The sequence below is a fragment of the Melopsittacus undulatus genome, chromosome 16, assembly GCF_012275295.1.
Source record: "Melopsittacus undulatus isolate bMelUnd1 chromosome 16, bMelUnd1.mat.Z, whole genome shotgun sequence".
Taxonomy (NCBI): Eukaryota; Metazoa; Chordata; class Aves; order Psittaciformes; family Psittaculidae; genus Melopsittacus; species Melopsittacus undulatus.
Window position 1 is genome coordinate 2,353,139 of NC_047542.1, and position 27,482 is coordinate 2,380,620.

Consider the following 27,482-nt stretch of genomic DNA (forward strand, 5'->3'; position numbering starts at 1 on the left):
GCATCTCCCATCTTTATACAGAAAGATGCTTTGATAACACAACCTGTGCATTATCCTCAGAGCATCCTCTGCAATGAGAGGCACTCTCAGACCCCCCCCAGTACTCCCTGTCCCCCAGGGAGAGCTGGGCTATACCCTCTGCTGTGACACCTCTCTCCCCTCTGCACTGAGCTCACCTGAGACTGCAAACAGCAGGAGTCTTATCTCCCTATGCAAGGTTCAAACCCCATCAGCATGAGTAAGAACTGGGTGTTACATCCCACGTGTATCTAAGAGTGTGTTTCAGTAGTCCTGACTGATGTCAGGGATACTTCAGCATGTTAGTCAGTATGCAGATGTATCCACTCCCACCCATTCCTGCTTAGAAATGAGTCAGGCAATCAAGAAACAAAGTAGGAAGCAAAAAGGAAAATGCTGCTATTTTTTGTTTCCCTAATTCTGCATAGGGAAGATCCTGGTTGCATCACCTGCCAGCAAACAACCGGGGAGCATTTACCTACCCTGGGTACAGACTGGGGCTGGGTGAAGGGTCTCTTCTGCTCTGGTAGCATTTGCTTTTGGTAAAAACTAGTGCTTACAGCCAGTCTCAAGTCAAATGAAAGGGTTATCTCCCCATCCCTCATGGTGAGGCAGGAGGACCAGAGGCATAACTCCAGCTGTGGATGACAGTTGTCCCCCACCCTTGGCTGCTCTATGTCCCTGACTCAGAGTTTAGCTCCCTGGGTGTTCTGGAAAGGTTTCCACTGTTGCAGAGGCTTGGCTGGGTCTCCTGTGCTGCATCTCCTCCCAGCTTCACAAACAGCCCCTTGGAGCTAACAGTGCTTGACAGAGGAGCACAGAAATCACTGCAATGAAGTCTGAAGAGCCAGGATGGGGGAAGCACCCAGGCACCCTGACCTGCAGGGCACCTGCTGGTGCATGGGCATCTGGCTACTCCATGCTGCTCCTGCCCTTGCTGGGGCTCCTGGGCATGCCTGTGGCTCATGGTGAGTACAGGAGCATGGGATGCATGGGGAGGACCAGTGAGACATGTCTGGATCCCACCTTGCTGCTCGGGGCTGGGGTGGGTGATGCCACCATCATTCCCAAGCCTGGCGGTACCCACTGCTTCATGCTCTCATGGATGCAGTCCTGCCTGGTGCCTTTGCCTGCAGAAGGAGCTCAAGAACTGGGATGCTCAGTGGGGCTGGGGAAGGGGCTAGGGAATGGAGGCCTCACCCAAAGTGGTCTTCTCCTACCACAGGTGACTGTGGGCCTCCACCTGCCATGACCTATTCCAGGCCATCCAGTGATAAGCACACCATCAGTTTCCCTATTGGATCCAGCGTGATGTACACGTGCATTGAAGGCACCATCAAAATCCCTGGGAGATCAGACACAGTGAAGTGCCTGCCCGGTGCACGCTGGTCCACACTGCCCGAGCCCTGCGGCCGTAAATACCTCCTTTCTCCAAAGAGCCTCTTGCTTGGCTTCACGCTTCTGCCCTGCTTACAGTGGCTGCTCTGCAATGGCATCACCACCCCTGGCAAGGTACAGACCCACTTCCCATGGCTGCTGTTTGCTGATGGATGCAGGATCCGTGCTGGTCGGTGATGGGGTCAGTTGAATGGTGGCTGGAGCCCAGGATACTTCTGTGCCTCCCAAACTGTGAGTGTCAGAGGCTCCAGAGGCTGTGACTCCTTATTTCCTACTAACAGCTTTGCCTGCGCCGTTATCGCATCTCCATCCTTGTTTTGCCAAAGGGCATTCAGCAGAATAGCAGCCTGGTAAGAAACCAGACATAACCTGTGCTGAACATGAGGAGCTTTCCAAAAGCACCATAGCAAGAGCAGTTCTGCAATGCTGGGGTTCCTTTTGCATGCTTCCCCAGGGGCAGCTCCTTCAGGTCAGGTTTCCTTGCCTGCCAGGGAGCTGCACTGCCCCGACAAGGCTGAGGTTTGCTGCCCTCTCCAAGGTGGATGAGAGGATTAACTTCTTTCCCATTGGGAGCAATGTGAGCTACGTCTGCCGCCCCGGCTATGAGAACACCTCGGGAAGCTTCCCCACCAGCACTTGCCTTGAAAACCTGGAGTGGTCAGAAGCTGCTGAGCTGTGCAGGAGTGAGTATCTCTGCTCTGCTGTGTATGGTTGTACCTGGCTGTGGTTCATGCACAGAACAAGCAGGAGTGAGTATCTCTGCTCTGCTGCGTATGGTTGTACCTGGCTGTGGTTCATGCACAGAACAAGCAGGAGTGAGTATCTCTGCTCTGCTGCGTATGGTTGTACCTGGCTGTGGTTCATGCACAGAACAAGCAGGAGTGAGTATCTCTGCTCTGCTGCGTATGGTTGTACCTGGCTGTGGTTCATGCACAGAACAAGCAGGAGTGAGTATCTCTGCTCTGCTGCATATGGTTGTACCTGGCTGTGGTTCATGCACAGAACAAGTGCTGAGTTGCAGTTGTTGTATTACACTTCAAAATGAAGACAAAACGTGTTTCTTGGTGAAATCCATGTGATCTTAAGACTGGTGGTGTGGCAGCAATACCTTTTTCACAGCCGAGTAACTTACTGCTAATCTATGGGGATGGAAATACCTCCTCAAAGAGTCTCCTCTGCCCTCCTGCAAGATGCTTGTAAAGTAAAACATCCTGGTACTATTTGGTATAACCCCTAAGTCTGTTCCTTACTCAGCAATTACCCATCATTGTGTGTTCTGCTAACGTCAGCCTCATTTTCCGGCAGGGAAATCCTGTGGGGACCCAGGAGCACTGCCCGGGGGCAGGATGATCACACTGACAGACCTGCGGTTCGGTGCCAGAGTGAACGTGTTCTGTGAGGATGGGTGAGTCCCAGGGCAATGTCCTAAGGTCCAGCACACTGCTGCTGGAATGCAAGCTCTGGTCCAGTGCAGTGATGCTGGGATGCTGCTTTCACTGCATATCACTCCTGTGGTGTTGCTCAGAGTGCAGAGCATGGGGCTGCTTTTCCCATTTGAATTGCATCTTTGGGCTGGGAAGGAATAAGACACAGCTGAAGGGAAGGGACTGGGTTTGAATCTGTGGCTGCCTTTTCTATCAAGTGGCATGCAGAGGAGATTGAGCTGCATCAGCCCCAACAGGGCTGGTTGTACATTCAGTTTATAACTGCACACTTCAAAACAAGTTACTTCAAATATTTCATAGAACCCCAGCCTGGTTTGGGTTGAAGGCACCTCAAAGCTCATCCAGTTCCAACCCCCGGCCATAGATAGGGACACCTTCCACTAGAGCAGGTTGCTTCAAGCCCCATCCAACCTGGCCTTGAACATTTCAGCTTAACATATTTGAGATATATGGAATAAAAAGGGGTTATGTTGAAATGCTTAAAGGTCAGTGATGTCCAGAAGACTGCAGTGAAGCACTCTTTCCATCACTCACTGAGCTGACTCACACTTTCTGTCTGCTTTCAATCAGGGCCACTTGCAAAAGACTGACATGCAAAACTAAGCTCCTGCATCTCCAATTTGTATTCCTCCCTCCCTAGCAGGAATCAGCTGGTATCATCTGGCTTGTTCTGCCAGTCTTAACAGCTGCCTCAAATATAACACAGGGGTTTTTTCTCCAGATATTCCCTTAGGACGGATGCTGGGGAAATGACAGCATGTCCCACCCTTCTGCAGTTCAGCTGATCTTTGGAAATACCACATCAGGGTGGAGGAATAACATTATCCATATAAGCAAGATCAGATACTATCAATCCTGTCCAAATGGTGATTTTCTTTTTGAGCAGAAGGATGTAAATCAGAGGTTGGGAAAGGTGTTGGTGCTGTCAGAACATGATGTATTGAGCTTCCAGGAAGCCAATCCATCCCAAATGAGACAGAGATCCTCACTGGTCCCTGCTGTTGAATATTTGATGCTGTTGTTGGCTTTCCTGGCAAACCCTTAGCAGGACAGCTACACCTTTACCACCCAAAAGCAACGTGCCATGGAGGAGGCAGCTCTGGAGACTGAGGGCAGTCTGCCCTCCACTGCCACAGCAGGGCTTTCAGCACACCCAGCACACCGGGTACTGCAGCACTGCCGTTAGAGATGCTGCATGAGCTCATGGGGAGCTCCTCACCTCACCCCTCATCCCAGTGGGTGGCAATGGCGTGGGAAAGGCACTGGATGCCAACAGCCTCAATCCCAGCACTGTTCTCCACCAGGAAGCAGACGGAGAAACAATTCCTGATTCAGCAAACCCAAGCCCGTGTGGGAATCCATGGCTAACCTCAGTGCTGGCTGCCATTCACATCCCACATCCAGTGTTCAAGGCCAGGTTGGACACAGGGGCTTGGAGCAGCTGCTCCAGTGGAAGGTGTCCCTGCCCATGGCAGTGGTTGGAACTGGGTGAGCTTTGAGGTCCTTTCCAACACAAACCATTCTAGGATTCAGCACATGCTCCCATCCTTGCAATGGAAGATGCTCACTCTCAAAGTAGAGAATCATCTAAAAAGCAGATTAACAAGGGTTCTGGCAGAGAGCAAGGTGAAGGAGCTCTCCTGTTCTCACTGTGTGTATCAGTGTGCACATCTGCTTGCTTTAAATTTGCCTTTTCTCCATTCCTGATCAGATGGATAAAAGGGGAAAAAACTGTATTCTCTGTTTCTGAATGTATATTTTCACTTAGGTACAGATTAAATGGGAGTAATTTCATCCAGTGTCAGCTGAAAGGAAATGATGTTGCCTGGAGTACACTTCCAACTTGTGAATGTAAGATTAATCCACCCTTATTTCTGACTGGTCTTTGCTCCTGTAGATCCTAATGTCCAGTCTAAGCCTGTCTTCATACATTGGTTTTGTTATGTTATGTGGCAACTCCACCACCAGCACCGCAGCTGAGAAATCCCCATTGTGCTGCTGACACTGGGTTTCAGCAGTTTTGTTCCCACAAATTCAACCTATTTCTCATGACTCAAGGCTGCAGTGAAGTTGATGGGATGAGGCTTGCAGGAATCACCAGCCAGGGCATGGCAAGTGGTCTGCTGATGGTTTGTGACCCTGGGAATGGAGAAGGAGGAGAAAGATGTGACAATAGAGAGAATCAAGACAGATCTCAGTGCTAGTTTTTACCTCTCTTTGGTTGTTCGGAAGTTTATTGTCTTTGAGTTTTAGATGGACTCAAGAAACCTTTTGCATTTCATTATTACTGAAGCTTTTAGCAATGCTCATGTTGACCTTTTTTCCTGCAGTAATTACCTGCTCTTCACCACCTCACATTAGCAATGGGAAACATGATGGTGAAGGTGTAAAAACCTTTGCTTATAACTCCACCGTGACTTACAGCTGTGACTCTGGCTTCCAGCTCGTTGGGAATGGGAGCATCCGTTGTACCAGTATGGACAAAACAACGGGAGTCTGGAGCAGAGCTGTGCCTGCATGCAAAGGTGGTTTCATCTGAGTTTAGTATTTGTTGTGAAATCAGTATTTAGGATGCACCAGCTTAAAGTACTGTGATTGCTTAGTGCAGGGTATGTCAGGTGTAAGGCATACTGCAATGTGAAAGAGGAAAAAAGGCAGTGCTGAAGTGAGTAAGGAATGGGCTCTGTATGAAAGGTGCAGTGCTAAGTGATGCTTCCTCTTTATACCCTAGAGAAAAAGCTACCTGTCAAACTTGGAATAAAGCAAATGGAAAGGAGTCCTCCTCCCCAGAGTGAGTTGGAAGGGTCTTACACTGAATCAAGACCCATGTTTCCTAGCTGAATTTGCTCCTTTATCACATTTAAGCCATTTCACACCATGGTTTTCATTCTTTCAGGTTCCCAACATAAAGGCATCCAGCTGGCTAAGAAGAAGGCTTCAAAATGGGAAATGAAGCTCAGCCTTTATAAAAAGTCCCTCCAAAATACCATCTCTTACTCCCATTCTTCTTCTTTCTCCAAGACACCAGGTCAGTGCCTGGAGGATCAGTTCAAGGAACTCATCACTGAAACTCCCTGGTTACTCCTATACCTGGAATTGCCATGTTTCCCTGTGTTCCTCTTCAGTGTCCAGGACCTGTGCTACCTCCCCATTCAGATTCGTTGTTCCTTTGTACAAAACCAAAACCTACTATTCTCCTTGGACCAGCCAAGGATCCATGTGTCCTCCGAAGTACATGGGGATCTCTGGCATCCTCCCCCAAGCTGGCTGCTTTGAGAACTTAAAGTGGTCTAAAGTTGCATCATTTTGTGGAAGTAAGTGATTTCTTTTTCGTTGTGTTCTTGCCTTCTATGAGATTTGACTGCATTGACCTCCTCTTACAGAAACTTTGCTTTGTATAAAATATATTTTATCCATTTTTTCCTTGCCCTCATCACAAATCTGATTTAACTCAATTTTTGCCATATTAAAAAGCAAGAGGTAACTTTGGCCTGTGTAGCCTTAAGACTGTTGGGACTTCTCTCCTTGCTCAGCAGCAAGAGGCAATATACTAACCCAGACCTTGTTCCACACCAGTGAGGTCATGGGCAGCTCGGAGAAGCTGGAAGTGGCAGAAGTGTTGCTACAACAGATTTCCTATCCGGTGCAAAGGATTCTATTACCCGTAAAAAGGGTGAGTGTTGGGAATGGTGTCTGGGTTGGGACTGTGTGTAACTGGCAGTGATAATGATCAAGACAAAGCACCCATTGGAAGGTATCTTTTAAAATGATGATTAGGTTTTAGTTCCAAGCGATTGATTGAAAATCACTGACACAAGAGTTTGCCAATTCCCATTGCTGCTTCTCCCAGCTGAGTTTTTCTCCTTTTCAGCTATTTCCAGCAACATCCTGAATCCAGTCAGGATTCCCTATGGATCTTACCAGCCTTTCCTTCAGGCTGGGAAGCTGCAGATTCCCAGGAATCCCTCAGGCTCCTGCAGAGGTTCTGATGGAGCTCGGTTATATCTCAACCAGTCCAACTCAGTGTTTCCACACCTGCAGATCTCCTTGCTCACAGGCAACACCACAGATACCAGTGCACAGGACAGGCTGTAAGAGACCTACAGCAATCAGCTGAGATGAGCTGCTCCCTTCACTGCCCAGGACCTTCTGGCTGTAGCACACTCCAGTTGCAGATACACCCAGGCAGGGTTGTGCTGAAAGCCAAGGGCTGACTTCCCCCTCCTGCAAAGCTAGGAGCCCGTTTCTGTTAGGAAACCATAGTGTTTTACATGCTAAATCCAACGTTGATCTTTGTACCTTCTGTACTTCAAGCACTTTCTTTAGCTAAAGTGTTTTCTCTATCAGACCCAAGTGCTCTGCAGTTTCTGTCTCTGTTCAGACATGAAAGATAACAGCCACTGGCTATCTACCAGCCAAAAAGAAGCCAATTCTGCCTTCCCGAGGGAGGAAGACCCCTCTGCAGCACTGCAGACTGTGAGCACATGGACTCCTCACAGACACAGAGAAGGAACTGCTAAATACACCCTCCTGTGTTGCCACACTGCAACAGAGAACCTGGAAATGGCAGGTTTATGCTGCTGGCTGGTTACTGCCTTTGCTCTACACTGAACATTAAAGCTCCCAAAGTCGTAATGGGATTTTACTTACATTTAGTAATAAATGGTAATTGCTTATAAGGGGTAGCCTGTGAATTCAGCTGCCTGCTCTTCCCTTTCCACTTAATGCTGTTTTCAGGAAGGTATCAGCTTTTAGATACATGTTGGCAATGTTCAGATTTGGGGTTCTTTATCAGCACTCTTTCTTTTCTAAATGGCCTCCTATGCAAATTTAACGTGGTTTCTTTATAAAAAGAGAGAAAATCCACGCAGGAATGTTCAGGAATGTGTTTCTGGTAAGTGATGTTACTAGTAAGGCAAACCTGCCTTAATCCTGCTCAGTGTCCTGGTCCTGAGCTGTGGCTCCCCACCTCAGCCCAGGTAGACCCAGAGACATCCCCAGGAAGGCTGTGGAAGCTGTGGGCTGCTGCCCTGCCCAAGGATGGAATGGAGCCGAAGTCTGTGGAAAGCCAAGAGCAACTCCAGCAGCTGAGCCCTGGTTTTACTGGAAAGCTCGTGTTGATCTAGGTCCAAGCCTCGCAGTGTGAGCACACACAGAGCAGTATGGGTCAGGCTCCCCTCTGTGCTGTTGCTTCTGCCATCACCATCTGCTTGGCCTGATTTCTGCAGCACGGGGAAGGGATGTCAGGGCAAGATAAAGCCAGTGGCTCTTGCTGGCTCCAGCTGAGCAGGGCAGAGCCACTATCACAGGGCTCAGCTGCTGGGGCAGCTCCAGAGCAGGAGGTTTTGATGCTCAGGCCATGACTGGGTCAAAATGGGGCAGTAAATGTGGGCAGGGGGCGGGTGGCTTGAGCCTGTTGGTTTGGGCAGGTAGAGATGCTCCTGCATGGCCTCAGGTAGGAAAACAGTCTGGTTCAAGGGGTTCATCTGAGCTCTGTTGAGGGGATTCCACTGGGTTGAACCTCGAGCAGTTGATTCGTGTGAGTATGGAAGAACCCAGCCACTCCCTGAAACTCAAGTGTTACAAGAGCTCTTTGCCAAATGCTTGTGCACATCTTGCCCTCCCTTGCTGAGGTCATTGCTGACAGCTCTTACAAGAGAATTCCCCTGCATTTAACAGCTTCTTTTTCCTCTTAGCAACCTCCTGTTGTATTATGCAGCCACCATCCCAGCTCGGTGACCAGTGACCTGTAAATGTATGTGGCCAACACATCTCCGTGTGATCTGTCAGCCTGGTCACAAGGAAGTGTTTGAAAGGAATATGTTATCCAGGCTGCTTGACTCCTCCCTTATGAAAACATCACTTGGCCTCATTGCAGGTGCTTTTGTTACGTATGCTTGGAGCTTAAATTGTGTTGGAAAGGGAAATCAAGTGGGGGAAGTAAACTAAAATAAAGTGATGGAGCTTTTCAGTGGAAACATCAGCGTTTCCTGGATAACAAAGGGAGAGGGAGGCAGATGGGCTGCTGCTGGCTGCCCTTTCCTCGGGGTGGGGGGACACATCCTCCTTAGCAGCAGTGCTGTTCATCCCAGGGCAGCAAACACAGCCACAACCTTTCCTTTGGCTCTTCCCGCAATCCCTATGGAGGGCAGGCAGCCCAGAGCAGCTTCCCAATGCAGGCATGGAGCTGAGCAAACTGCTCCTGTGCTTGGCTGGGCCTGAGGATATCCTTGAGCCTCTCCTCCCATGTGAGGAGCTGCGTGTCTAACAGGGAGAGTGACAGTGGAAACACTGCCTTGTTCTGTGCATGGGTGTTAGAGAAGCAGCTCAATCAGCAGCTTCAAAGTGGAGCTGGTTTACAGCCCTCTGGTCCCCTGCTCATCCCTTGGACCACAGGAAAGCTCCTTTCTCCTCTCTCTTCTTGCAGAACAACCTCTCTTCCAGGAAGCCTCTTCCTAGGGACAGGCAGGTGATGTCTGGAAACGGTTTGGGAGCTGGTGATCCGCAGAGGCTCAATGCCCCATCCCGGGTATCACCCGTGTGACCCTGGCTACGTGCCCCTGGCTGCCATCAGCACCGTGCGGTGCCTGCCCAGTGGCAGATGGTACCCACGGGTGCCCAGCTGCATCCCAGGTACGCACAGATCCCTTTGCTCCTTACCTTGTGTCCCACGGGCCATCCCTGCTTGTCTTTCACTGGGAGCGTGTGCAGGAGGGGGCTGCACAGTGGTACCACATTGAGCTGCGCTGCCTGACCCTTGGCTGCTGCAGCATCTCCTTCCCGTCCCTTCCCTCCCTCCCTCTCAGCTGCTCCGGGAGGGGCCCCGCTCCCCGCCCTGCTGGGGCCGCTCCCCCGCTGCGCACCCGCTGCTCCGCTCCGCTCGGGTCCCGGTCCCGGTCCCGGAGCGGCGGTGATGGGCTCCGGCCGCCGCCCGCTGCTGCTGCCGCTGCTGCTGCTGCTGCCTGCGGTGCGGGGTGAGCACACGGGGAGGGAGGTGGCAGAGGGTGAGCACTGGTGCTCTGTGTGCGTGCCCCATGGATGTGCTCCGTGTGCTCCACACGTGCTGTGCTCCTCTGCGGGTGTGTGTTGCGGGGTTTGTGTGCTCCATGCGGGTGCATGTACCCCCATACACTCCATGCGTGTGCTCCGTGCAGTGCATGCTCTGTGCGGATGCATGTGCCGTATGCACATATGTGCTCTATGTGCTCCATGTGTGCTGTGCTATTGTAGGTGCTTGTGGGTGTGCGTTGTGGCTGCAATGTGTTTCATTTGGGTGTGTGTGTCCTGTACATGTGTGTTGTCCATGGGTGTGTGTGCTCCATGTGCTCCACACATGCTCTGCTCTGCTGCGGGTGCCTGTGCTGTGCTGTCCTGCAGACTGCATGTCCCACACCCATGCTGTGCCCTGCCCCGGGTGTTCACACCGGCAGCAGACACCCCACTAAATCCAGGTTTATTTGAATCCAGGTGACTGTGGCCCACTGCCAACCATAAGCAATGCGGAGCCCCTGGAGGACCCTCAACACCGGGAAAACTTCAGCGTTGGCTCCATGGTAACGTACAGATGCCGTGCCGGTTACACGAAGCTCCCCTTGCGCTCAGATACCATAGAGTGCCTTTCCACCTCCCAGTGGTCCAACCTCCCGGAGTTCTGTGGGCGTAAGTATTTCACTTTCTATGGAAAGAGTTGCTTAGAGGGGAACTCTGCTTGTGAAAACATCCACTGCTTGTGAAAGCATTTGCTGCTTTAGCAACAGTCGCCTCGAGGGTTTCCTCACCCAAAGTGATGCATGATGAAGTTGCTCAGCAGAGAATCTCTTGCTGAGCCCTTTTCCCAACCCTGCTTAGGTTGTTGGAGCCATTTGCTGGTGCTCATGCAGCAATAAAAGCAGGTTGTTGGCTTGTGGAAGCAGAGGGACAAGGGGAGAGGCTGGAACCGCTGTCACAAGGGTTAGCTCAGGGGAAGGTTTGGAAGAACTGCCTGCTCTTCCCACCTTAAATGCTTCAATGGTGAAGCTGGCAAAGGAAGTTGCCCAGTAACTGGTTGCCCAGAGAAGCTGTGGCTGCCCCATCCCTGGCAGTGCTCAAGGCCAGGTTGGACACAGGGGCTTGGAGCAGCTGCTCCAGTGGAAGGGGTCCCTGCTCGTGGCAGGGGTTGGAGTTGGAGGAGCTTTGAGGTCCCTTCCAACCCAAATCACTGCATGATTCTATGGATGCAGAACACTGTTACCTTTGCTTTCTAACTGCATGCTCAGGGTGTCATTGTAATTCCCAGGCAGCTGCCCCAGCCCCCCCCGGGTGCTCTTTGCTAAAGTATCACAACAAGATGAAACCCAGAATTTCTATGGTGTTGGTACCACAGTGAAGTACAGCTGCCGCCCAGGCTACAGCAACACCACAGACCAGCTCCCCACCAGCACGTGTCTTGACGACTTAACATGGTCAGAGGTTCCTCTACTGTGTCAGAGTGAGTGTCTGTGTCATTCCCTCTCCTTCAGCATCCTTCCCCAGCTGCATCCGCAGTGCTGCGTTCCAAGTGCTACATCTGATTTGTGGTTTAGGATTACTTCTTTTTGATGATGTTTGGCATAAAACACCACCAGATGCCTGGTTTGACATTACCATACTGTGATGTTTGTGGGGTTTCCCTCATCCTTGCTGTTTCTTAAGCATTATAGGCATATAGTTAAAAAAATGGGACTTATGTAGACACATAATTATACAGTTGACACTTTACTGTGGGAAAGCCTGAAGAGACACAAGAGCTTCCCAAAAGGTCAGGGTGACCTGGAAACAACACAGCCTAACAAAGAGAACTGATAACTAGGGAGGAGGCTTCGTGTAGGCAGGTTAAGAAACAAGCCTAAGGAATCTCCAGTCAGGAAAAACTATCCTTGAAGGCTGGTACCTCTTGAAGACACATGGACATCATCAAGATATGACTCTGATGTGTCAGCATAATGGGATTAGAGTGTCCTTTAGGGGAACTATCCTCTTTATAGCCTCAGTATAATACTAAAAATAATGCCTATAGGTCAAAAGATCCCTGCCCAGGTTAAAAGGCCCTTCCCTGAGCATGTGTAGTAAGGAATCAATGGTGTAACTATATGTGTAGTTAACTGACCAGCCATGGAGAGCTGTGGGAAGTCACTAACCTGAGCTGAAGTGTATGAATAGGTGACTTGTGTATGGGGTGGGGTGCTAGCTCTTGTTGTGCACAGACTTGGAATAACTAAACCCCTCGGCTCTGTGCATGAACTGGCTATTGTCCACTGGGTGATGGACTCTGTTTGGGAATGACATTGGGATAATCTCGCTCTTTTTTAGGGAAATCTTGTGGTATTCCAGCAAATCCAGAACATGGCAAAGTTATTACCAATGATTATCTGCTGGGTGCAAGAGCAGATGTAGTTTGTAACCATGGGTGAGTGTGAAGACCCTCCATTCCCATCAGCCTGTGTGCGCACTGGGACATGGGGCTCTGCCTATTGAGCTCCTAAGAGGGCTCTGCCTATTGAGTCCTAAGCACCTCTGGGGGAGACACGACACATTCTTGGGTGCTGCCAACAAGCTGATTTGGGGATGTGCCTTTTGCAGGTACACATTAAAGGGAGAGTCACCTCTCATCTGGTGTTCCATAAGGGAAGGGGATGTTGCCTGGAGCCAAATTCCAGCTTGCCAGGGTAAGTGAAGTTCTCCAGCACTTGAAATACTAAACCATGTATTGATGTTACCATGTGAGGTCAGCCAGCATCTCTGGTGTGGTGACAGCAGGGACCAGCCTTGATGCTGCTCTAGTGTAAAGTGTCCCTGCCCATGGCAGGGGCTTGGATCTGGATGAGCTTTAAGGTCACTTCCAACCCAAACCAGACTGGGACTCTATGATTCTATCATCACCCTTCCCTTCTGCATGTGAAAGACACAGGAGGAACGCAGAAGGGCTGGTGTCCCTGCAGGCTGTGCTGTCTGGTGTACATAGGGCAGCAGGTCAGGAGAGGCTGGAAAGTAACTGTGTGCTGAGAGTGGGAACAGTGCTCCTGCTCCTGCTTCCCTCCATTGCAGCCCATGTGCAAGCAGCCCTTGGGTTTTTCTCTCTTCATGCTGTGGAGAAAAGCATCCCATGGGCACTGTTTTCTTTCCCCCGCAGCTATTTCTTGTCCTCCGCCTCCAGCTATTCCTAATGGGAAGCATAACAGCAGCGGGACAGAGGAGTTCACATTCAGCTCAGTCGTGATGTACACGTGTGACCCCGGGCTCCAGCTTGTGGGGAATGAGACCCTTCGTTGTACAACAGAGGACGGGGTCAATGGTGTCTGGAGCAGGCCTCCTCCGGAATGCAGGGGTAAGCATGGCTGGATAATCGTCCTGTTCTTGCTGTGCAGTTAACCCTCTGTCCTACAGCTGTGCTGTCACCAAGAGGTGCCAGGTGACACAGCCTTCTACAGCCCTTGCTGTCATAGCCACAGATACGCAAATCCCCTGCCCATAATAAATTCTATATGTGACACATCTGAAGTGCTCTCTATATCATATATAAATGGAGGATTACATAAAATACAATTTTAACTGGTTTTCCTTTATTTGTTTCTCTCTCCAGTTAGCACTACAGCAGCAGCAAACCAAACCGAGCCCTCAGAAGAGAAGATAGCAGAGAATCCCCATTGGCTAGGTAAGAGTCCAGGAGAGGCTTTCTGCCTCAGAGACCTTTTAGTTGCCCTAACTGCACCCACATCAGGTTCCTGTAACTCCATACACTGTTCTTGCTGCCTTTGTTGCTCTGGTGGGTCCATCTTCCAGTTTCTAAACGGGTTGCACAGGCTTATTCCCTGCTCTGATCCCCTTCTCTCTCTGATCCCAACTGCGTGACCCCTTGGCTGATGTGATGTGGGGTTGGATTTGGATGCTTGGATCTCCCTCCATGCAGCCAAATATTTCAGTAGAACCCACTGATGTTATCTTGGCTCTACCTGGATGTTGATGGGGGTGGAGGTAGCCTGGGGCTATGGACCTCAGCTCCAGCAGTGGGGTGAGGGACTCAAGAGGAGCACAATGATGAGTACAGTTAATGACAGATTGGGTTAGAGCATTTTGTCATCTCAGCAGTGCTGTGGTTTTCTGGGCTTGAATAACATCATTCTGTGAGCAAGAATTCAGGCCCCCCTCCTGTTTAGTTAGCTGAGTTGTTGGCTTCATTCTATTAACACCAGTGTCATTGGTTTTTTCTCTAGCAAGTGTCCTCATCCCCAGTTGCATTGGTAAGTAGTTTAAAACTGAAAATACACTCCTCCAACCCAAAGCTGTTATTTGCTGTTCAATCCTTGGAGTCAGTGGTTTTGGTTTATTCATTTCCTTAGCACTGGGAGACTCTGGTCATGATTCAGGGGTTTTTTTTTGCCATTAGGTAATAGAATCATAGAATAGTTAGGGTTGGAAAGGACCTTAAGATCATCTAATGCAGCAGCATCGTCTCGATTGTGTCTTTGTATAAAACATCACATCAATTGAGGATGACATGAAAGGAGCCAAAGAATCCAGTATGAGATGCAAACCAAAACCTGTACATCCTGTCATTCTTGAATGGATAAAGCTGCTTTAGAAAGCCTTGGCAAACATTGAAAGATAAGAGATTAGAGGAGCTTGGAGCAAAAGAGATCAAGTGCTGAAAGTGGTGAGCATGCTTAAAATAGGAAGGAATTAGGAGGTGGTTTATAAAAGGATCACATCCTCACAAGCTCAGCATGGCACCACATGGAGCTGTGGTTTCTGTTCAGACACAGGAGGGGTTTGGTGTTATCCTGGCTGAGGGATGGCTCCTGGGCATGGAATCTCAGGGAATTTTGCTGTCAATCCTTTACGAGGCTGTGGGATCTCATGGAAATTTCACACCAGTTTCTCGGTGCATTTGTTCTGTATTGTTTTGTTCTGGTTTCCTTCTTTATTTATTAGGTTCCACAGTAGTCCTTGGAATCCTCATTGGGATCATCAAGAGACGGAAAGACAATAAAACCCAGTAAGTGAGCCTAAGCTGCCCCTTGTAAACCATAACTTTCCCTAAGGGTATTTCCTTTGAAGCTCAGAGTGATGGCCATGGCCTTCAGTAAATGTGTGCATGGTTACAATGATCTTTCCATGTTGCTAAGTTGCTTTTTATTCTGTGCATTTCTCCTTTCTGTCTCCTCAGCTCTTTCAATACACATTTACAAAAGCAGGAGATGAACAGAAGGGATCCAGGGATGCACCTAGAGATAAAGGCTGATGGGAAGCAGCCTGTGCTGTGGCATTCCTATTTTTGGTAGGTTTGCTTGTTCATCTGTCCAAAAGCTTGTGCTGCTCTTCTGACTATTCCCACTGCTCCCACCAGTGTTATGTCTGGTCTGCTGTGCCTGACCACAGCGGTACAGCCCCTGGCAGTGTTCAAGAGCAGGGGTTGGAACTGGAGGAGCTTTAAGGTCCCTTCCAACCCAAACCAGGCTGGGATGCTGGGATCCTATGAACGCGCTGCTGCCAAAGAGGGTTTCACGGGAGGGTTTGGTGTTGCCCCAAGGGCTCCTCAGGAGGGATTCCCCCCTTGTCTTCCCCACCTGCAGCCACACAACGAGCTGCCACGTGTGTCCCACATGCGAGGAGCGGCTCCACACTGCCCTGTCCCCTGAGCACAGCGGCTGTGCCATCTGCCAGCAGTGGCTGAGCTCCCAGCCCACAGCACCACGAACGTACTGGGTCACCAGCATCGGCGATGGGGAGAGCCAGAGACCAGCAGGCACCAGGTACCGTGGGTCTGTGTGAAGCAAACCAGAGGGAAGGGGCACTTCTTGGGGGGAGAAAGCATTGATGCATGGCTAGAGAGAGAAGGCTCTGGAAGAGCTTGCAACAGTCAATACATGGTGTAGTGGAAGGTGTCCCTGCCCGTGGCAAGGGATTGGAACTGGATGAGCTTTAAAGACCCTTCCAACAAAAACCATTCTATGACAGGGCAGGGTTTGCAGTTGGAATTCCTCTGGTTCCTTTCAGTCCAGCTCTGCAGGGCAGTTGTCATCCTTGGAAAGCCACACGCTCAGGTGGATTCAGGGTTTCTTCTCTTTCTCTGTGTTCAGCTCTGCTGCCAAACCTGAGGATGTGTGGAGGGGTGATGGCACCGGAGGAGCTGTTCCAGAGCAGAGCAGGGCAGAGCAGCCCATGGACCATGAAAGGTTCGTCTTCCACTTAAAAATACCCCTCCCACTGGAGCAGCTGCTCCAAGCCCCTGTGTCCAACCTGGCCTTGAGCACTGCCAGGGATGAGGCAGCCACAGCTTCTCTGGGCACCCTGTGCCAGCGCCTCAGCACCCTCCCAGGGAACAGCTTCTGCCTTAGAGCTCAGCTCAGTCTCCCCTCTCTTGGGCAGGTTCAAGCCATTCCCCTTGGCCTGTCCCTTCAGGCCCTTGTCCCAAGCCCCTCTCCAGGTTTCCTGTAACCCCTTTAGGCACTGGAGCTGCTCTCAGGTCTCCCCTTCAGGAGCCTTCTCTTGTCCAGGCTGCCCCAGCCCAGCTCTCTCAGCCTGGCTCCATGGCAGAGCTGCTCCAGCTCTCTGACGAAGCAGGTGTGTCAGAAGAGACAAACACAGGTTTTATCAAAGCCAGGAGGTTTGTGGTGGAGCTGATCCCAGGTGTTCATCCTGGATCTGGAATCCTGGTGGTTCCTCAGTACCAGGGGAGCTGGAGATGCCAAACTTCACAGGGATTTTTGAGTGTCCATGAAGAGTCTCAATGCACATCCTCAATGGTGCTTCTCCACAGCAGCCACCACGTCTGTCCTATCTGTGAAAGCTGGATGCGTGCTCACGTGGGTCAGTGTGATAACAGCCCCGTGGTGCCCAGGGAGCAGCCCCAACAGCAGGATGAGAGGTGAGTGAGGGGTGAGTGTGGTTTGAGGGTATGGCCAGCGTGGACACCTCCTCTGTGGTGGGCACCATGGTATGCACCCAGCGTGCTCAAAACTGGGAGTTAACCATTAGGGGGGTTGGAACTGGATGATCTTAAGGTCCTCTCCAAACCTAACCAGTCTGATTCTATATGAACCCATCAGGGCTCACCCTTTGCTCTCTCCACAGCCCACAAGGTCCCATCTGCCTGCCCTGCACTGACCGGCTGCACCTCTCCCTTGTGCACAGCAACACTTGGAGCTGCTCCATGTGTCCCCTGGCCAGAGAGGGGACCCTGGTTCACCTCATCCCCCCCAGCACCCCCGGCTGCCACTGCTGCCCCATCTGCACAGCACCCACCCATGTGCACCTCTGCCAGGCACTCCATGGTAGGAATGGGCACAGGGGCACCCACAATGGGTCACAGCAGCAGAGTGATGAGGTGCCACAAACTGGGTGCTCCTCCCAAAGCCGCATCCCTGCTGCACCGACTAACCCAGATTAACCACTCACTTCCCTATTGCAGGCTAATTGCTGGTGGTTGGAGCACCCTGAGCACCACAAAGCTGGTTGGAGGGAGGGGAGAGTTGCTACACTAAGTCCTGATGCTGTCGGGATGAAGTTCTAAGTGCAATAAAGGTGACCTGAAGTCAAGTGTGTGACTTCACCAGGAAGAATTCCTTTGTGGATAAGCATTCCTGGCAAATCCGGTGCCACTTTGGTTTATTAAGTACTTTTTTGTTTGCTTTAGTATGAAAAAAACCCTATTTTTACAGCTTTTAAAGTAAAGCTTGAAAAATCCAGTTTCATTCCACTAGGAAAATATTTTCCTAGCAAACACCCTCATTACACAATCTTGCAAGATTTAGTTATATTTTTTAACTACTTTTGGACTGAGAGAGTGCAGATACAAGCGCAAAATGGCTGTATTTACAGTACAATTGTTCTGCAAATAAAGGAATATCTATAATGTTTTATACCTAATATAAAAGGAGCAATATCCTGGGGGTTGGTTTTTTCCATATTGACTAATCAAACCTTCTCACAGAGCACTTTAAAGGCTTTTGCAGTCTCCTTTGCCAGATGGAATCAGGTAATTGCTGCTGTTGTGCTGCAGTGTTGTCCTCATGCCTGGCCCTTCCTAGGAATCAGGCGTTGCTGCTGGAGCGGAGCCCGGTTCAGTATTGGGCAATGGCAGGGGAGGGGAGTGCTCCTCTCCAGGTACACCCTTCCCTTGTCCAACCCCAAGTATTCCCACACCCAAAACACCAGGCTGCAGCTGCAGCGGGGGTTCAAGGATTAAACCATCTGTCTGCTCCCTGTTGCTTTGTATTCCTTGTACTCCTCTGGGGGACAAAACTAATAGTGATGGTACAGAAGCTGTAAAAATCACCCCTCTGCTTTGTTGGTGCTTGCCAAGAGACTGAATCTATTGATGTTCTGGCAACAGACACTGCTATGGGTAGGACTGAAAGGTGCAGTTACTGATCATGCTGTTGTGTTTGACATCAAACCAGTATGCAGCACACTTCTATGGGCTGCAAATCTGATGCTGCTTTGAGGAGAGGCAATGGAATCATAGACTCAAGTGATTCTACGATCAAGTCCAATTGTTACCCCAGGACTGCCAAGTCCATCACTAACCAGTGTCACCAAGGACATCCCTTTTAGACCATCCCTTTGAACTGGGTGCCTCCAGCGCTCTCTAAACCTCAGCTGGTTGAGGGAGAGGTGCAGTGATGAGATGTGGGCACGGTTCAACGCATAGGAGCCAACAAGCGCTCTCTAAGAGAGCCTTGATCTGCTCTCGAGCTGAGCACCTCCCAACGCAGCCACTCCCGCACCGTTTAAGGCAGGTCGTGGGCTGGGCAGGATGTGGGTTGGGTTCATGAGCTCCAAGGTTAGAACAACCCGGGGAGAGCCGGGAGGAAGAGCTGAACCCCAGCACCGCGCTGCTGCTCGGGGGTTAAGCGGTGTTATTTCACACCAGGACGGGAGCAAGCGGCGTGGGAACCATCTCCTTGGGGCTCAGCAGAGCCAAACCCCCGTTCCCTCCACAGCCGGAACCTTCCCCGCTGATTGTGCTACAGCCGTGACGAGGTCCGGGTCTGGCCGGGCCCCCCCAGGCCCGGAAAGGGCCGTTCCGGTGCGCAGTGAGGCGGGGCTGGCTCCCGGCCATGGGGCTGCGCTGGCTCAGTGCGCTGCTGCTGCTGCTGCTGCTGCCCGGAGCCTGCGGTGAGCGGGGATGGGGGAGCCAGGACCGTGAGAAGGGGCGTGGGGATGGGGCCGTGAGTGTGCGGGGAAGGGCTGAGGCGAGACCCCCTCCTCCATCATCCCCTCTGCCTGCAGGGGACTGCCCGCAGCCGCCGCGCTTTGTCTTTGCGGAGCCCACAGCGGCCCCGCAGGAGCCCTACACCGTGGGGACCACGCTGAGATACAGATGCCGGCCGGGGTACACGATGGCCAGTGGCAAGTCCCCAGTAGTTACCTGTGTCTCCAATTCCAGCTGGTCGGCGGACCCCGACTTCTGCATCGGTGGGTTCCTCCCTCGCGGCTCCTGGGACTGGGGGGGGATCTCTGCTACATCCCAGACAGTTGCGAAGGATGCTCTGGGTTAGCGGTTTTGGGGCAGCTGAGAACAAGTGCCCACCTCCTTAGAAACTTAATCTCTGGGAGATGATCTCTGCCCTTCTTAATGACTTTACCACCCGGTGATATAGTGTAAAAGCTATAGTAGATTTGCACAGAAACAAGGGATGGCATGGAAAAGGTCATGGGAGTCTGCTGCCCTCCTGGTAATGCATCTTTACTAGCCCTGGGATCAGTACCTATCCCCTTATCCTTCCCTTTGGACCAAGACCTCTGCTCCAAGATTGATGGACTCTTATTAGTTTCCTTTCTCACTATGTGTCTGGGGTTTTATTTGCCCTTAGCTTTATCTCTGCTTTTATTTCCTTTCTATTTGTGTGTGAGCAGCGCTGTCATCTGTTTTCATTATCATATATATAATATATGTGTGATATATACCTTTATTATTATATATGTAATAATAAAGGTAATGCTGACCACTTGCCCTTCCAGGGAAGTCATGTGGATCACCAGAGATCATGAATGGGAAGTTTGATTACACAACAAATCTGTTCGGGGCCACAATAACCTACACTTGTAACACTGGGTAAGTTGGGCTCCTGGTGAGATGATGCTTAGAGAGAGCACCCATGAGGGACTCGGAGCCTTTTAATAGCTGGGGCCTGTTCCTGAGGGTTCAGCTTCTCCAAATAATCCCATTAAAACTGTAACTTTCTGAATTTCCCAAGTTTTTTTTCCACTTTTTCCAAATAGACTCAACCTTTTCTTTTCTTAGGTACCGGTTAATTGGGGCATCGTCTGCGCAATGTATCCTTAGAGGCAATGAAGTTACTTGGGAGAAGGTTCCATACTGTGACAGTAAGTAGATCTTCAATGTTTTACGTACATCTCTTCCTGGAAGCTATTGCAATATAACTGGTAGTTTGGGAATGGCAGGTGGATGGTTTCTTCTTGGCTCCTAGTGCAAATTCCATTAGCCTTTAATGAGACTGACTCCTCTCTCCCCCAAACAAGCACTCTCAGTGGAGCCAGGAATACAAATTGAAAGGTGGTTTGCTGCTGTTCTGACCCTGTTCTTTCTTTTCCATGCAGTTATTTCCTGTTTACCACCTCCTCCTGTCAAGAATGGGCAGCTCAACAATGGGAACAGAGACTTCACCTTTGGCATGGCCGTAACCTACAGCTGCAATGAAGGGTTTGCTCTTATTGGAGATGCCACAATTCACTGTACAGCGGATGAAGACCTGACGGGACAATGGAGTGGTCCAGCCCCTGAATGCAAAGGTAAATGCTTTCTTTCTCTGCTCATTCTTTTGACTTTGGTTCTCATCCCTCTCCTGGCTCTGTACTTGCCCAATGAGCTGCCAAACATGAGAAGGTTGATTTAAAAGGATTCCCAGAAGTTTAATACAGTGATTAGAGGCAGAGTTTGGTTTAATGGATGCCTCAGCCCACAGGCAACCTCCCTCTCCCTGCCCATGGCCAGGGCTTCCTGCAAATGAGAAACCAAGCTCTTGTGTGTGCAGTCCCTAAATGACATCTCTGTTCATGGAGTACTTGCACCCCACTGGGGACCTGCCTCTCTCGAAGGGACAGCAGTTCTCTTAGGACCTGCTTGCACAATATCTCTGGTGTCACTGCAGGGCTTTTCCTTCTTCTAACACATACTCTTGTTTTCTCTTCACTTTCAGTGGTCAGATGTGAAAATCCAGAAGTGAAAAATGGGAGAAGGTTATCAGGCTTTGGCAGTAAGCACACGTATAAAGATACAGTGACCTTTGACTGCAAGCCTGGTCACTTCTTGAATGGTAGCAGTGTAGTTACGTGTGAAGCAGACAGTACATGGAAGCCACCTCTGCCAACGTGTGACCCATGTGAGTCCAAGCAAATTTATTTCCTAGAGCAATTGCAATGAATTAGGTCTAAGAGCTTCTGAACCTTGTGCACTTGTAGCCATGCCCTTGGAGAGCATGCAGGCTTGGGTCCTAAGCTCTGGGAGCTTCTTTAAGGCCTTCTTTTCTCCATGCTGAACAGAATCTCCTTCTACACCTGACACTTGTTTCACCACTTCCAGACCTGGTGGAGGGGGTGTTTGGCTTCCAAGCTCAGGTGAATCACAGTGCTGCAGGCTGGGTTGGTGGTCAGCAAAGGAGCATCTCTGAGGCAGAGCTGCTCCCCATCTTCATCTTAACTTACATCCAGTTAAGCAAACTGTGATGTATGCTGCTGTTTGCTAATAGGTTGGGTGCAAACTGTATCCCAGACACTGAGATTTAAACAAATTAAGATGTGTGCTCCAGACATGCAGTTTACTGCTGTTGTTGCAGACCCTTTGGGTACTTCTGTAACTAACCTTGCTTTTGTCTCCACTTCTTAGTCCACTGTGGTCCTGCTCCACGCTTCCCTTTTGCTGAGTTAACAAGTGCTGTGGCTGAGGGCTTTGTTGCTGGAACTGAGCTGGAGTATCAGTGCAAGCCAGGTTATGCTGCAGCAAGTGGGAAGTCCTCTGTTGTCACTTGTCTGCGCGATGGAACTTGGTCTGCAGATGTGGACTTCTGCATACGTGAGTATCTCTTCCTCTCCTTTTGACAGTGTGAGTGATCTGTACAAGCTTGAGATGCTATTCTGAAATCCGGGTCATGCCTGTCTTGGGTTTGAAGTCATTCCCATGCTGTTTTCTTTTTCTCTAGGACAGCAATGTGCTCCTCCCACAATAGAGAATGGGAATGTTACTGCAGACAATTTCCTGTTTGAGACAGTGGTGACATTCATCTGTCATCTAGGGTGAGTGCATCACTGCTTAAAGGGGACCAATATGGGGGTCAGAAGTCAGGGAGGGCAGGCACTAATATCCACCCTCTCCCCTCCCTGGTTTCCCAGTGCCAGTCCCCAGTAAAACCATATATTATGTCTTCAGTGAGTTGAACATCTGTTAACAGGCATGTGCTTGGTAAAGCCCTGAACTGCTTCAGTTCATCTGTTACTCGTGCCCGTACTGAGTGGCTTTGAGATGGCCAGGTCCTGTTTCTTGGGAAGGACAACCTCTGGTTAAGAACTTGCCTGCATGCAGTGGTGGAGAGCAGGGGAAGACCCTTTCTGGGCTGTTTTCTGGACAGTACTGAGCTTCTCTTTCTTTAGGTATAAATTAAAGAAGTCACCTTATGCCAAATGTGTGGTATCAGGAAAAGGAGTCGACTGGGATACAACACCTCCATACTGTGAAAGTAAGAGCAGAAAACCCTTCACAGAACCATTAAGAGAGTAGTTGGAACTGCACTGGTGTAGCTGCCTTGATGCTGGGTTTGGGCTGCTCTTACTGATGCTTCTTAATTTAATCCACTGTAAAATTCAGGATTTCAATAGTAATTTGTGCAGTGAGGCCTTGGGTTTAGTAGCTAGACCTCAGTTTCATATTTGATGGAAATGTTGCTTTTCCATGCAGTTATTTCCTGTTTACCACCTCCTCCTGTCAAGAATGGGCAGCTCAACAATGGGAACAGAGACTTCACCTTTGGCATGGCCGTAACCTACAGCTGCAATGAAGGGTTTGCTCTTATTGGAGATGCCACAATTCACTGTACAGCGGATGGAGACCTGAAGGGACAATGGAGTGGTCCAGCCCCTGAATGCAAAGGTAAACACTTTCTTTCTCTCCTCATTCTTTTGACTTTGTTTCTCATCCCTCTCCTGGCTCTGTACTTGCCCAGTGAGCTGCCAAACATGAGAAGGTTGATTTGAGTCTAACATGCAGTACCAAGCAAGAAAGCCCAAAGCATTTTCAGTCCCTGCTTTTGGCTGTACCTCCTCCCCCCCCATGCACCTCTTAACCTTTCCCGTTAGGAGAAGTGCTCCAACACACTTAGAATCATAGAATCCCAGACTGGTTTGTTCTGGAAGGGACCTTAAAGCTCCTCCAGCTCCAACCCCTGCCACGGGCAGGGACCCCTTCCACTGGAGCAGCTGCTCCAAGCCCCTGTGTCCAACCTGGCCTTGAGCACTGCCAGGGATGGGGCAGGCATCTGCTCTTCTCCAGGCTGAACAAGCCCAACTCTTGCTGATGTTCCTCCTGCAGGACTGCTCCTCAGTGCTCTCTGTGAAGAGCCCCCCAGGATTAAGAATGGGATGCACAATGGCACAAAGGGAATGGACTTTTCTCATGGCACTGTTGTAGCTTATAAATGCAAGGAGGGTTTCACCCTTGCTGGAGCAGCCTTTCTTCAGTGCATTGTAGGAGATAAATCCTGGGGAGACTGGAACAAGCCTGCTCCTGAATGCAGAGGTGGCAATCTCTATGTCTGTCTTGTTGCCTCTGTCTTCTGTTTTTCTCCTTCCTCTCTGAATCCTCAAATCGCATAATTCCACCAAGTAGTAAGTCTTTGGTTCTTCCTGAAACAGCTTCAGTTAAAATGTAGTGCCAAAAGAACAGACTGTGGCACAGACTCACATATTGGAAATGTATCCTGGTAAATGCATCTGGGTTTTAACAGGTGAACATCCATGGAGATGTCTGGGGTCCCATTCCGTGTGTTGCTTGAACTGTCTTCCATGTGCATTGGCTCGGATTTGAGCCTCCTGTATAGTTTGATGTGTTACTGTGCTGACTGCATGCTGAGTTTCACGTTTTGGTTTGCTTCCCTTCCAGGTGGAGCGAGCATGATCATTGCTGGTAAGTCATACACATTCCTGCACCCCTATACTGTGCTCCTGCCCATCTTTATGTTGTCTCCTGGGTGTTCTGTTTGGAATAGACTTAAAAGCCTTCTCTTTGTCTGTTGTCACATTTATATTGTTGCTTTAAGATGATGCTGTGAAAATGGGAAGGGGAGGCAAAAGAGTACAGAGAGAAAAGAGAGTTGAATGTATAATGAAACTGAAGCTTCTTATCCATCTCTTGTAGGAATCTTCCCCCTCCTACTGGCAATGCTCATTATGGACATCTAGATTAGTGAGCAGATACAGCAGGAGGCACCTAAAGCTGTGTTGGACCTGATCACAGTTCTGCCCTTGTCCCTCCTGTGAAACTGGTCTTGAAGAAGCAGCCAACAGACCTTGAAGAACAAAGCAACTTGTGTGCCAGGCTGGGAATGCTGGTCAGGAATCAAGTGCATTATCCCTGTGTGAAGCTGCAGTGATGCCAAAGACCTTCACACTGCAATAGTGTAGGCTCAAGAAAACCCTTCACTTTGGGTACTACCACATGTTCAGTTTCTCAGCCCTATGAAGGTCACTTTGTGCCTGGTCCTGGTCAGGATTTGGGGTGTTCTGAGATGGAAAGTGCTGCCAAGAGGATTAACAGTGAATGTCTTCACTTGAGTGACACATCCCTTAAAAATGGTTTGATACAAGGAGGATGCTTCAGTCTGTGAGTACTGAAGGCATTGAAAATGTTCATACATAAGCAGCGGTTCAAGGTGAGTCTGAACCGTTGTGAAATAGCAATTCTTATGGATCAGTAACTTAACTGGAGAGAAAACAATTTAAATGCCTCATTACAAAGAGCTACTCTTCTCACGGTTTGCTCGAGTTAGCTTTAAACTACAGCTGAATAGCTCTGCCCTGGCACTATCTTTGTATCACGTTGAGGCTCTTCTGCAAGTACCTTGCACAAACGCCCTGTCTTTGCAATGGCTTCATGCTTTCCTGAAGCTTTAAGTAGGCTAAAAGCCCTATTGAAGGACACAGAGAGGGGATGCTCAGGGACAGTAGAGCTCATCCATGGGCTTGAGGTATTTGTGCTGAATGTGGAACTTGCAGGTGTCTTGGCAGATGCCACATCAGGAAGCTGCTGCATGTGAACATGTTCACTTCTCCTCACACATCACCTGCCTGGGGTGGCTGGTGGGGGGATGCTGCTGAGTTTGCACTGAATCAATGCTGAGTTTGCACCGAAAAGGCTTTTTCAGGTGGTGCTGTGCACCCTGACAATGCTGGCTCAGCCCCAGGCTGCCTCGGGACTGCTGTGATGCTGTACCCCAGGTAGGGGCAGAGGCACATCAAGCCAAAGCCTTAATTTACTCCAGCAGGACACAAACCCCATGTCTTTTGTGTGCTTTCTTTTCATCCTGTTTTACCTAACCTTAGTTGATTGTTGTGTTGAGTATGGTTTGCAGAGGTGGATGGAGGTGAGTGTGGAAGCTGTCCCATCCCTAACTTGAGCCAGGCTTTGGCAGTGCCATGAGGACAACTTGGATAATGGGGCCCAACTCACCTTGCCTAAACCAAAGATGTGCAAAAGCACCCTCAGTTTATTTGCTTGATGAAAGCCCACGGTGTGGTGCTGGTGTCCTTGCCCGGTTTTAACTTAGCCCTGCTAAATGATCTCTTAGTAAGCTGATCTCTTAGGTGCGTAGCATCATGTAAACTGAAATAAAGATTTGAAGGTTTCCTGTTTATTAGGGAAACAAAACTGTGATCAATTTAAACCTTTTAAACTTGAATCCAGCTGTAGATGCCAGGACTTTCAGCTGCTGGTAAAGCAGGACTTTGAGGTTTGGGGTTTTGTCTGATGCAGAAGGTAAATAACCCGTCTGAGCTTCTCGTGATGCACGGTTGGGAACAAGAAGTGTTTGAAATGTGACTACTGCATCTGTTTTTGCTTCTGCATTTTCACCCCTGATTTCCTGTTAATTTGTTAACATCAAATGAGAGGGGGGAAAAACTCAAGTGGCCGTTTCCAGCAACACATTTGCCTTGTTCCAAATAGACCCACAAAGTTCTCCCTTCCCAGCAGAGCACTGTCCTGGTCAGCTCTCACTGAGATCCTGTTTTCAGAAGCCAGTCTTGCAGAACAAGCAGATTCCTGCTTCTTTTTATCTGTCTCTTCCCATAAGCTGTCTGAGTGATGAGGTGAACGTAACACAATGTAAAGCCTCCTAACTTAGTGTTGGGTTCTGTTTTGGTACTCTAATCCCAACACAATTGTTCCTCCTGCATATAGTCCCAAGTGGTTTTTCCAAATGATTTAATGCCTGATTTGGGGATCAGCTTGAAATGAACTCCCTGTAACCACACGGAAGGAACTGGCAATGCTGTGACATAGCTTACGGGTCCCATCACCAACATTTGCTGTTGAAGAGAGCTTATCTACTGTGTTTATAATTGAGTTGTACATAATTTTACTTTAGAACCTGAGTACAAATGTTGGCTATGTAAATATAGGAAGCTCCCTGTCAATAAAACAGACAAAAAGACTGGAGCAATGTGTGTCTCACTGCTTCATTTAGGCTTAGAAAGCATCCTCTGCTGTACCAGGTGGGGAGATGGAGGTTGCTGCACCAGAAACTCCTGTCTATCAGTTCTTATTCTTCCATCCGGCAGCATGGAATGATGCTGATGAGTCTAGGCTGAATCCTAGACCAGCCAGGTCAGGCCAGGAGGATCTGGGTCCATGCCTGCAGGGTGGTGTGTGAGGCTGGGACCCAGTCCCATGAGTGCTGAAGGTAGGAATGTCCTGCTCTGTCCTTCCTGTCCTGGGGCAGACAAACTGTGTCCATTCAGCTGGGTCATGGGAAGGGCTGCAGTCACCACCTGGGGACATGACCACTTCCCCTACCCGAGGATGCTCCCTGCTGCAGGCACAGTGCAGCTAACAGCAGCTCTGTGCTGCATCCACCCTCTGTCACAGATGCCTGTGTGTCCCAGGGGCCCATCCTCCCTACCCAAAAACAGCAGCATAAGCAGCTTGTGGGACCTGCAGCCTCCCAAGCAGTGATGCCCAGAAGCCCACTGGTTCCCATCCTGCATCCCTGGGAAGCCCCACAGCTGCAGCTCCTTCCGCATGAGGAGGGAACTGGGGTGCTCATATCTTGCTGCAGCCCCCTGAGAGCTGCAGTCTGTGCCAGGGACTGGAGCATGGTGCTTGCCTTCACTTTCCACCTCCTGGGCGTCTCTGCTCTACTCCTGGCCACTGTGCTTGGGGCTCAAGGTAAGGGGGACCAGCAGCCTGTGCCTCTGAGGTTTTGCCCTCACTGGTTGGATCCATCCCTGCATCATCGCAGTGGTGCAGTGTGCATAGCCTGCCTGCCTCTTGCATGGCTGCATGCTCCCAGCAGCACAGACCCCTTCGCTGCAGGTAGGTTGCTCCTGGATAGTCCTGTTTTCGAGTTGGATCAGACCCAGGGGATGTACTGCCCA

General features: G+C 50.0%; 3 protein-coding genes across 7 annotated transcripts; all 3 read left to right on the top strand.

Annotated features, from left to right (window-relative positions):
• Nucleotides 1-1,031: 1,031 nt before the first annotated feature.
• On the top strand, nt 1,032-8,612 carry LOC101870032 (complement decay-accelerating factor-like). The gene is made up of 9 exons (XM_034069728.1): nt 1,032-2,099; nt 2,722-2,821; nt 4,630-4,712; nt 5,192-5,386; nt 5,593-5,652; nt 5,758-5,889; nt 5,987-6,175; nt 6,438-6,534; nt 8,558-8,612. Exons 1-8 carry the CDS (start codon nt 1,859-1,861, stop codon nt 6,527-6,529), a joined length of 1,092 nt encoding a protein of 363 aa, XP_033925619.1. The 5' UTR covers nt 1,032-1,858; the 3' UTR covers nt 6,530-6,534; nt 8,558-8,612.
• Nucleotides 8,613-8,658: 46 nt separating this feature from the next.
• Nucleotides 8,659-17,712, top strand: LOC115945526 (CUB and sushi domain-containing protein 3-like). Of its 4 annotated transcripts, none has more exons than XM_034069723.1 (16): nt 8,659-8,739; nt 9,289-9,494; nt 10,329-10,520; nt 11,137-11,328; nt 12,189-12,285; nt 12,459-12,544; nt 13,009-13,203; nt 13,459-13,530; nt 14,090-14,116; nt 14,808-14,871; nt 15,043-15,153; nt 15,449-15,628; nt 15,956-16,051; nt 16,636-16,743; nt 16,950-17,149; nt 17,287-17,712. In XM_034069723.1, exons 2-16 carry the CDS (start codon nt 9,377-9,379, stop codon nt 17,289-17,291), a joined length of 1,743 nt encoding a protein of 580 aa, XP_033925614.1. In that variant the 5' UTR covers nt 8,659-8,739; nt 9,289-9,376; the 3' UTR covers nt 17,292-17,712. The 4 variants fall into 4 exon arrangements, with proteins under 4 accessions (XP_033925614.1, XP_033925617.1, XP_033925618.1 ...); XM_034069726.1 differs by having other exon boundaries at nt 16,639-16,743; XM_034069727.1 differs by having other exon boundaries at nt 13,033-13,203.
• Nucleotides 17,713-18,691: 979 nt separating this feature from the next.
• LOC101869864 (complement receptor type 1) lies at nt 18,692-26,542 on the top strand. Of its 2 annotated transcripts, XM_031043823.2 has the most exons (13): nt 18,692-18,995; nt 19,110-19,295; nt 19,842-19,935; nt 20,125-20,207; nt 20,442-20,633; nt 21,041-21,223; nt 21,727-21,912; nt 22,040-22,133; nt 22,488-22,573; nt 22,792-22,983; nt 23,422-23,628; nt 23,992-24,015; nt 24,247-26,542. In XM_031043823.2, the coding sequence occupies exons 1-13, from the start codon at nt 18,938-18,940 to the stop codon at nt 24,288-24,290; spliced, it is 1,629 nt and encodes a 542-aa protein (XP_030899683.2). In that variant the 5' UTR covers nt 18,692-18,937; the 3' UTR covers nt 24,291-26,542. The 2 variants fall into 2 exon arrangements, with proteins under 2 accessions (XP_030899683.2, XP_030899684.2); XM_031043824.2 differs by lacking the exon at nt 23,422-23,628.
• The last annotated feature ends 940 nt before the right edge of the window (nt 26,543-27,482 follow it).

Excerpts from the sequence above, each read along its gene's own strand:
- LOC101869864 (XM_031043823.2), top strand. The coding sequence starts at position 18,938 with ATGGGGCTGCGCTGGCTCAGTGCGCTGCTGCTGCTGCTGCTGCTGCCC. Across the intron at positions 18,996-19,109 it reads GCTGCTGCCCGGAGCCTGCG|GGGACTGCCCGCAGCCGCCG; the intron begins GTGAGCGGGGAT and ends CTCTGCCTGCAG. Across the intron at positions 21,913-22,039 it reads AGATGTGGACTTCTGCATAC|GACAGCAATGTGCTCCTCCC; the intron begins GTGAGTATCTCT and ends CTTTTTCTCTAG.
- LOC115945526 (XM_034069723.1), top strand. The coding sequence starts at position 9,377 with ATGCCCCATCCCGGGTATCACCCGTGTGACCCTGGCTACGTGCCCCTG. Across the intron at positions 9,495-10,328 it reads GGTGCCCAGCTGCATCCCAG|GTGACTGTGGCCCACTGCCA; the intron begins GTACGCACAGAT and ends ATTTGAATCCAG. Across the intron at positions 15,154-15,448 it reads CTGTGGCATTCCTATTTTTG|CCACACAACGAGCTGCCACG; the intron begins GTAGGTTTGCTT and ends CCCCACCTGCAG.
- LOC101870032 (XM_034069728.1), top strand. The coding sequence starts at position 1,859 with ATGCTTCCCCAGGGGCAGCTCCTTCAGGTCAGGTTTCCTTGCCTGCCA. Across the intron at positions 2,100-2,721 it reads AGCTGCTGAGCTGTGCAGGA|GGAAATCCTGTGGGGACCCA; the intron begins GTGAGTATCTCT and ends ATTTTCCGGCAG. Across the intron at positions 5,653-5,757 it reads AAGGAGTCCTCCTCCCCAGA|GTTCCCAACATAAAGGCATC; the intron begins GTGAGTTGGAAG and ends TCATTCTTTCAG.